The 10,118-nt window shown below is 38.3% G+C and overlaps 1 protein-coding gene across 2 annotated transcripts in view; it reads right to left on the bottom strand.

The window, feature by feature from the left end:
- Window positions 1-370: 370 nt before the first annotated feature.
- RESF1 (retroelement silencing factor 1) overlaps window positions 371-10,118 on the bottom strand; it is a 36,481-nt gene continuing 26,733 nt past the window's right edge. Inside the window, exons 3-5 of one of the 2 annotated variants that reach the window (XM_082064220.1) lie at window positions 3,597-8,974; window positions 2,746-2,820; window positions 371-1,569 (exon numbers count right to left, since the gene is read on the bottom strand). In XM_082064220.1, coding sequence (XP_081920346.1) covers window positions 1,427-1,569; window positions 2,746-2,820; window positions 3,597-8,934 — 5,556 coding nt within the window. In that variant the 5' untranslated portion in view covers window positions 8,935-8,974 and the 3' untranslated portion in view covers window positions 371-1,426. Of the gene's footprint in view, window positions 1,570-2,638; window positions 2,821-3,596; window positions 8,975-10,118 lie in introns of those variants that run through there. The other variant, XM_082064221.1, reaches the window with a different exon arrangement.

The following is a 10,118-nucleotide window of genomic DNA, read 5'->3' as shown; positions in this document are numbered from 1 at the left end:
TGGGTAATTACATCCAAGATGCCTACAAACATACATCTTCGTGAACAGAGTAGTACTGAAGGCTTTTTAAAGTACTCATGGCGATCAATTCCCAACTCCAAGTCAGAGCAGGTGAAAGAAAAATAAAAAAGACATCAAAGAGAAAAACATTCCTGATGTGTTTTCTGATGTGTAAGTACATGCTGTTAGGAGTTCCTTAGAAAAAACTGGGACTCAAGTCCAATTCTCACTTGCAACTATAAAGCCTTTAAGAAGGAAGATCTGACACTTATTTTAAAGCTGCTTTTCATCTACAGGAATATCTTCGATGCCTATTTAACTAACTGCAATAAACACAACTACATAGTTTTGAACTAAAAAAGAAAAGGCATAACCTTCAAAAGTTTATTTAAAATATAAAAACTGTTCAGTGAAATATCTACAGAGCTTTTACTTTCAGTAGAAAGATTTAAACAGATAGAAAGAATCCAGTACAAAATTTCTGAAAAAATACGGTTCAAACTTCTGAACAACAGTGAAAAGGCACTTAAACAAAAGACACCCAGCAACAAATATAATTCATGTCACAGTCAATGTGTAGTCAAACATTAACTAACACTTCATGAATAAAGAAATTAATTACAGTCTGGTTAAAGTGAGCAACATAGTCCAGACAAGAGTGAGTTCAAGCTCCCTGTACTTCAACAAAAGTGTAAAGAAAGCAGAGAGAAAAAAACTAAAGAACTCTTCAGTCAACTAACAGTTTACGGCACTGAGCTCAGATCAAGAGCTCAGTCTTCAATTTGAACAAGTTCCACAATAAGAAATGTAAGAAAACTGGGTAGCAGCATAAATACTTCATGGTATCCCCAAATCTGTATGTTTGATTTGAGGGTTTTATATTTGTATTCCCAGTTTAAAAAAATATAATAATAAAAGTTTCTACAAAAACAGGAAGCCTTGTTAGAAGCACAACAATCAGACTAGCATAAGCAGAAAATAAACACGTAATGCTTGAGAATTCACTGCAATCCCTTTCCAGTAGGAAAACTTTTCCACTGCCGGCAATGGAAAGAACCACAGGTCTAAGTTTTCCATAATCAGAAAAGGAAACAGACTGTGACAATTTAAATGAGATTTTGGTTTTTTTTGGTCAAGATTCAACTAACTCCTGTATCTTCAAAACGAAACAAAACAAAAACAAGCATGCCAAGAGGAAACAACACATTTGACAATGGCATTTTCAGCACCAAAGCATATTTGTGCAATAAATACGGAATAAGATCTCAATCATTCACAAATGAGGCAAATAGGGGAAAAAATTGCCAACACCCAAAAAAATATATTTTAAAAATTATTCAGAAATATGAAGTAAACAGGAAAAAGGATTTTACTGTTGGCATTTTTCCCAGTGATACTGAGTAAGACCTATGATACAGGAGTGCTATCAAGGCTTTTGCATCTTTTTTTCCAGATACATTTTCCTGTAGGTCTGAAACATCTCTTTTGAGTCTTTCATTTGAATGTGAAGAGCCTCGACATCTCCATCCAGGATCTGTATAGCTGTGTCAAGTGGAATACTGTCCTTGGCTGAAAGACAGACAGAGAAGCAGGTTAAAGCAAAAGTCTAAGAGTCTTAAATGACCCTACTCCTTCTGCATGTGGTACTTAAAGCCACACACTGTCAAAGAGGATGTCACAAACTTCCTTCCTAAAGCACCAGTCACCTCAGATTTAAATCAGTCTCCAATGCATCTTTAAAGCACCAAATGGTCATTTGGGGCTCTTTGTAATTTCTGAAGAATATTAAGAAAGTTGTAAATGAAAGCGAGTGGTTGTGAAAGTAAGAGAAGAAGCCAGAGGAAGGGCTAAAAGAATGGCAGACACCAACAGCCAAGGACACATTCAACAGCAACAAAAGATATAAACATTGCAAAATGTGTTGCTTGCGTCAAGACCACAACAGATAACTTGTCAGCAGAGGGCTTGCACTCTGATAAGAAGAAGATGACAACAAAGTTAGAGCACGCTGAATGCACCATTTCACTCCCTGTTAAACAAGCAGGAAAACAAGACCATAGCCAGAAAGACACCTAAAGCAAAGAACCAAAGACAGCAGGGAGCAACCTCACCCAAGATTTACAAAGGATGGAACAACCAAGATCTTGAGATGAAAGATGCCACTGTTATAATTGTGGATGCCTAAAAGGTATAAAAGACCATCCAGAAAGTAATTTGCCAATCAAGAGAAATGAGGCAGATGTAGGTAGTACTGGCACCACTTTTCCTCTGTGTGTCATATAAGTAATCCTGTCCAGCCTACTGGGACACACAGGTCCCAGTACTTGTGAGCACAGGTGCACATGCAGACAACGTCAACTTACCATGAAAGCCAAATAAAATTTAAAAATCACCTTCTGTTTTTGTAGTCTCACCATAGATTTTGTTATGTTACTTCCTACATTTTAAAGTAGGAAAGAACTTAGTCTTTAGCTACAGTTTAAAACTGTACTTGAATCTTGTTATCGGTGCAACCTCAAATTCAACTGCACACCCATATGCAGGAAAATTCCAACAACAAATTTTTATGGCAAGAAGAATATTTAAAACTCATATGTTTACTCTACAGAATTCATTTCAGCAGCAGAACTAGTAAAGAGTAAGTTAAAGCATTTTATTAAGATTTGCTACTGTAAAGAAAAACTTAAACCCAAGCAAAGAGTATTTAAGTTGTATTTTGAAATGGATCATCAGAAGTTATTTCACCTGTAGCGATCTCTTCCAGGTTTTTTTGCTTCACTGGATCACATTTTAACCAATCTTCTTTTTTACTTTTCACACCTAAAGAGAAAATTTTTAAAATGTTTTTGAGTTTCCTGTCTTACCAGTTTGGGTCTGCGTTCAGTATCAAGTTTTAACACATATACTAGCACATGCAAAAGGAAACTTCCTTTAGGTGTGAACGTGACTGCAAGGGCTGGTATGTACTGCTTAAGATTTGGTTTTACTTAAAATCAAATATAATGTTTGACACAAATATGTTTCACATTGCACCATGCGAAATATCAAAAGGTTGGGGATAAGGAGGAAGAAGAAAAGGCATCTTAAAGCAAAGATGGCAAAGGCTACCAAGACTGCGTGCAGGACACGTCTGGCACAAACCTTCTCCCTCAATACCACAAAAGATCTCTCCCTCCTCTCTACCCAGCCAGATCTACGCACGTCCAGGTGACCACTGAATGCAAACCAGATCACCTTTGGTAACTATGCCAAGGGAACCTGCTTTCTATGAACAAGCCAAGCTACCTTCTAAAAGCAGGTTAGAAAGCATTCTTGCAAAGTTACTTGAAGCTGCCATGCTCTGAGCTACTCTAACTTTATTCTGTAAAACTTAAGGAAAAAGAATAAAACATTAAATTGAAGGAAAAGTCTCATTCTTTTTCAGCTTAATACACAGCTACAGTCTGTTAGCTGGCTAAGCTGTTTTGACCCTCATGTTCTAGAGCCCTACACTTTTGCTATCTGTAGTTTTGTACAGCATGAATTTTAAAAGCAGTACATGCTTTTTACTTGCAAATTAATTTACTTACAAATTAATAATCAAGACAGAATCATACCTGCCACAATGGCTTTCTCTCTTTCCAGGGAATTCTTTGCAGCTAAGCTTTCATCATCAGCTGTTGAATTTCTGAACAGTATCTCTGGACATAGCCTAAATTCAAGTACTTCCTGTTTACAGGATTTCTCACCTTCTGAGAGAGAAGAATCTCTTTTTCTATCTGGGTTGTTTTGTGACACTTTGGGCTCTGTATGCCAGGCAAGTTTGATAGGTGACGTCTCTAATTTTGTCAGATATATGCGTTCCTGTGCCATACGTTTGAATGCAACTCTGTTCAGGTAATGTTTTTTTGGTTCCTTTTGAAGATGCAATTTTAATCTGCTATTTCTTCTGTTTAAGTATAGCAGGTTTTTATCAGGAAACATTTTCTCAGAGCCCTTGTCTTTGTTTTGACCATCAAGATGTCTCTCTTTGTTAGAGAAGAAGTTTTTCGAGATGGTAGAAGACAGAGCTTTTTTTCTTTGTAGTTTAAGCACAGATCGATCTGCTAATGAACTCTTCATTTTCCAGCCATTTTCTCCGTTCAACTTTTTTGCTTTGTCAGTATTTATTATGCAATTATATGAAAGTTGCTTGGAATTCTTTGCTTCCGATTGTTTCAGTCTTTCCTCTTCTACCTTTGTTTTCTTAGGGTCTCTCTTCCCAATCATATTTTCCTTCCTCTTCCGTTTGTATTGCTCCTCCTGTGAAGGATGAATTTTCATAGACTTATGCTGAGAATATACGTGGGTTTTTGACTTGAAGTCTACAGTGCCAAAATTTGGGACCTTTATAGCATCAGCATGGTAACTATTCAGCTTTTTATGTTTTATTTCTGCTGATAAATTGTCTTTCTCTTTGACATTAATTCCTACGTCTTGCCCAAGGATCCCCTTTTGTTTCTTACAGTTCTGTTCTTCAAGTGAGTTCTCTTCACAGGTATTTTTTTGTCCCTGAGTGACTTCAGCACATCTAATTTCAACAGTTTCTGACTTTGTAAATTTGTTAGCTTCTGGTTTGGATTTCATGGTCAAACCTGGTTTGGTTTTATCTTTTGAAAGGGACTCCATTGTGAAAATACTCTCTTTCTTTCTGGATGACTTGGTCACATTGTCTGCATCTGTATGACCAGCTTTCCCTGACAACTCTTCTGAGACTGTTTGATGTTCTTTTGTGTCAGAATGAAATTCTTTGCCTAACAATGGGGTTCCTCTGTTGACTTGTAGCTCTTCCTTCCAGCTGCTCCTTTTAGATTTATCAACATTCTGTTTTTCAGGGGAATTAAGTGGTCCAACTTTTTCCTGTTGTGTTGTAAGTGGTTTGTGTTCATTATTAACTGTTAGCCTAGCTTTTTTGCCCATTACAGATGTGTATTTGCAAATATCTTTTTTGGTTTTGCTCTCACCATTTGACATTTTTTCAGAAATGGGCAGGTTTCCCACTGCACAGTTTTTCATCGTTACAGCATCAGATTTACTGTTGTTTTCTTGCCTCTCTGCAGAGCCAGTATTTTCAGCTTTTGGAAGTTGATTGTTTTTCTCTGAACCAGTCATTCCAGATTTACTGGGGCAGTGTGGCACTTGACATGCTACAGATACACAACCCATTGAAGCGCAATTGTTTTCTCTTCTGGGGTCGGAGGTTTTTTGCGTTGTTTTCTTCTCGCATAGACTCTGAGTAGGCTGAATGCTGCCTTGATGGTTCTTCTCAGCTGAAGCCTTTTCTGACTGTGGACTCACCACGCTCCCACTGTCACTAGAGGAACACTGGTTGTGTGTAGGAAACAGTTCTCGCATCTGCTCAGGGCTTAACACTGCAATTTTTATCTGATCTACTGGGTCCTTCAAAGGAGAACTCTTGTTGCAAATTTCAGCCTTTTTTTGAGGTTGATTCTCCATCCGCTCAGCCACGGAATTATTTTGTACTGGTTCTTTTGTTAGCGCAGCGGCACCTTCAATGCCATATGGAAACTCTTCTATTAGTTCAGACAGCTGATTACTTAGACATTTAACAGGTTCTGCTCCAGAAAGTTTCATCTCTTTTTCTGTGCTCTTTCTGCTGGACTTGTAATCTTGTTTACTGTTGTCTCCTGGAACAGTCAATGGATTTGTTACAGCAGAAACATCGATAGAGAAATCTAGTGAATTTTGAGCTAACTCCTGGTTTATACTAGCAAGAATTTCTAAATCATTTTCAGGATGCTTGACAGATGCATCCAATGACTTTTTTTGTTCCGAGGTAGAAACTGTTTTAGGAGGATTGCCACTGCTTTCTTTCTCCAAATGACTAGTTGTGATGCCATCCAAAACTTCACCTGCTTTACTCTTGCAGTTTGTTGTTTCTTCCAATGTCTTTTGCAGCAAGCTCTCTCTTTGCAGAGTGTTATTGCTCCTCTCATTTTTACACAAGTCCAGCTGTTGCTCCTTTTGCTTTGTGTCTGATGCACCTCCTTCTGATGAGGTACCATTTAATGTATGTGTCTCGGGGACTGACCTGAAGATACTTGCTATTTGTGGATTATAAGATGTATCACCTTCAACAAGAGAACATACACTAGAAATGCAAAACATCTGTTCATCCAAGACAGCTATGGATGTATCTCCTGTCTCTAACACATCTTGCTTGTCTTTATGGTCTCTCATATCTTCTTGAAAGATTTGACTAGAAAAATCTATGCCCAATTCAGGAAGAGAAGGCTTGTTTTGTACTCCGAGCTGCAGATTTTCACTGGCATCTTGCACAGATTGACTAGCTTTCCTTTGGTTTTCATCACATGCCTCATTTGCACTCACACTGTTATTCACCATTTTGTTTCCATCAGCTGACTGAACCGTTTCTATGTTTCCTTTATCAGTATTTACCACATTTAAACAGTTTTTCCCCTCTTCTTGCAAGCTTCCCGAGTCAATCAGTGGACAGGTTTTACCTGCAGATGTTGGACATTTGTCTGCCTGCTCACTCTGTGTTCTCTGTTCAGAAAGTACTAAAGGAGAGACAACTGCAACTTGGAGTTCAAAACTTTTTATTAAATTGCAATTCAATGTATCAAGTTTTTGCCCTACAGAAGCAGTTGTTACAGGCAAAATTGCTTCATTTGTATCACCCAGAGCATTATTCTGTTCTCTGCTTTTCGTGTTTTGGCTGTAAGATGAAATCCGATTTGTTGTGGGGTTTTCATTTGACTGCTTATTTTGCACACTTACAGATTCCGACGAATGCTTTCTCCACAAGCCCAGGCATGCAGCTAGCTCTTCCACAGAGTAACTGCAATTGCTCTGTTTAACAGATGTATTTTTAGGAATTGGTGTTTTTTCCTGAGCTGCACTGTTCTGGAATTTAGCTTCACCAGATTTGGTTGTTTCTGACACAGGAGAGTTTGTGATAACTATAAGTGCCTTATCACCTTTCAGACTTTCTATGTTCTTTTCACTAGTGTCTTTTAGTAAGCTTCCACCTGAGACAGATGTATCTACCGGTGGTTTTTCACCACACAGGAGATGAGTCAGTATTTTATCAGCAGTAGCACCAGCTGTCTTCTCTTTCAATATATTTGTGCTGCTCAATACAAAATGAAGAAATGATGAGTTTTTAGGGTACGATGGCTTCTCAGTATTAGCGGGCACATTGTTCAATGCAATTTTGATAGAGCTATCCACTTGACTAAAACCGGAAGCATTGTTCAAGGATGTCACCGGTTTTTGAGAAGAGGCCAAGGCATTTGCATCCCTTTCTTTTGAGACGGGAGTGCTCTCAGAATTCTGGGCTGGGAGTTTGCTCTGAGAGGGAAGAGGAGCAGAGCTTAACGAAAGGCTTCCCTGCTCCACCCGAGGGTTACTTTGAGTTACCTCTAATCCTCTGTTATCAGCATTGGCTATGTTTTTGGCATTTCTTTCTTCAGGTGAAGAGTTAAGTATTGGACTCTCTGTCCCTGTTGCTTCAGATGGGGCAGGTGGTACATTTTGGTTGGGCATCCATAGAGAATGATTAGCAGGAGTATTTTGATTACTTGGAAGAGGTGGGGGATTACTATTGTTATGTTCTGAAGCTGCTAAGAGTTGTCTTCTATAATGATGCATCCTTTCAAGAAGGACAAATTTTTTTTTAATACTGAGCAACCTCTGAGCTTCCCAAAATAGTCTTTCCTTTGTAACTGTTCCTTCATCTGCTGCTGCTGAAGAAATTTGAGAATTAACAGGCCTATTCATTAAACTACTAGTCTGGCTTTCTTGAACTGAAGTAGGATCACTTAGTGGTTTTGAAGCAGCCACCAAAGAAAGAGTTTCCATTTCTTGCACATCGTATGGTTCTTTGGAAATGCCAAGGGATGGCACAGGCATTCCATTAAAAGGCTGATTTGATGTCGCACTTCCACTTGAATTACATACATGACTAACCGATTGACTGATTTCTCCAGACTGCTGCTTCTGACAGTATTGCTGAACACTGTTAAAACCAGAAGCATGTTCTGGATTCGATGGGCACCTCTGTTGGCTAAGGGTGCATGCATTAGGTACATTTTGAACTGTCTGTGATATACCTACTGAGGACTGTGCTGTAGCTCTTGAATCACAGTTAGTGGGCAACAATGATGGTGCAGAACATCCATTAGGAACTTCTGGTCCCATCTGACTTGGTTGATATTGCAGCATCTGTACATTTGCCACAGTATTTTGAGTCTGTGACTGTAAAACCTTAACCTGAAGGTCAGGATGATATATCTGGGTTTGGACATGTTGCCCAGATGTACTAAGAGACATAGAATTATTCTGAGAATTAACGTTACTCTGATATAACATTGTAGTTCTCATAGAATTGTGCTGCAGTATTTGTGGCCGTGCAGTGTAACCATTTGCTGTGAAATACTGAGATTCCTGAAGTACACTTCTCGTGTTATTTCCAGTCTTCACTAAAGACGACACGGGAGGCAACTTTCTACGAGAATAAACGCAGGTGTTAGATTTTGGCCAAGTCCGAGTCACCTCTGCCTGCAAGTGTGATGTCTGATTGGGAGGTTTCGGAGCTATTGGCCTGTAGGATGGTAGATATTGATCAACAGAGTATTTTGAGATAGAAGAGTCATTACCAGCTACAGATGCTCCTGGTAAGGCCTGATCTGAGGTTCTGAATCCTTCAGCATTTACAGAAGGGAAGACAACATTGCTGGTTGGCAGATACACCATTTGGTTATTTCCAACGTAAGTGCATACATTTGTAGAGGAATAGACATTTGTAGAGGAATAGACATTTGTCTGAGGAAAAGTATGTGCATTAGAAAAGAACTGAGTGTAACATGTTTTTTCATTTTGCAGGTTCTTATTTGCATCAGCATTCTGGAGTGGTCTTAAATTCCAGTCCATCTTTTCTTGAATTCTTTTTCTTCAGTCAAAAATCAAAATGCTAAAAAAAAAAAAAAAAAAAAAAATCAAACAAAACCTTAATCTTTCATTTAAAACCTATTTCACTTACCCAGAAGTGATTTAGAATGCTTTATGAACAGAACTATCGAACTTAAATTGCTAGGTAGAAGAGCAACTCCTTGGCACAACCCATGGACATCAATGTTGTCACGTCAAGTTGCATAAATTCTTTCCCAGAACACAGTTAAGGTACAAAAAGACAGGGTAGCAACTAACAATTCTGTTGATTGTCCAATGAATAATAAAATCCTCACATTATTCTGCTAATTCTACTATCATTCAATTTTTTTATTTAATGGTAGATTGCTACATTTACCTTCTCATCCAAAAGAAATGGAAAAAACCCAATGTGTTTATATAACACGATATAATGAGAAACGCGTAACAGGTAAGCATAAGAAGCACCCACAAAATATAATGCAGGTCACAGTTTTCATACAAGAATGGACTGCAATTATATCTTCAAATATAACAAAAGAAAGGAGAAAATAAATTTGGGTTCAGTAAAGATGGCTCATAATAATGTGGCCCACTTTTATCTTACATGTCATTTGCTCTTCCCTGACACTAATTTTTGAGAAACACAAGTCTGTGACTCCAGTTAACAATACATGTAGATAAAAGTAAACCAGCCCTAATTCTGTTTGGTAGCCTGAATTTCCTCAAGTATGAAGTATGGAGACAACACTATAATTCCTGCTGCTGCAGTAAGTATACCTCGAAGAGGTGGACAAGTCACAGATCTCTAACTATCCACAAGTTATATTCCAGAATTTACATCTATTACCAACAAGTCCAACTGAGTAAGCATGTTACTTCTGAAGGATCTCTGAGAAGTTCTTACAGATGTCATCTTCAAAGCCAAACACCGTTTCAGTCTTCAAAAATTGAAAAGCGCAAAAAAACCTGACAACAACCAATAAGCATGAATGCTGTTTGCATCTCAGTAAGTTCCTCTCAGTATGGTCAAACCCACCTAGGACAGAAAAAACACCTCGCTTTGTGCAGCGTGTTAGACAACTTCAACAAAATATTTCAGGTCATTTCTCCCAGATCACCAAAGGCTCCCGATTTTCTTTCATGGGCTCATTTAGATTTTAGGACTCTCCTGATTTCAAACATGG

Source organism: Streptopelia decaocto, assembly GCF_964273445.1.
Source record: "Streptopelia decaocto genome assembly, chromosome: 1".
NCBI lineage: Eukaryota > Metazoa > Chordata > Aves > Columbiformes > Columbidae > Streptopelia > Streptopelia decaocto.
Note: the sequence above shows the minus strand (reverse complement) of the source record. Positions and strands in the feature narration are given on the sequence as shown.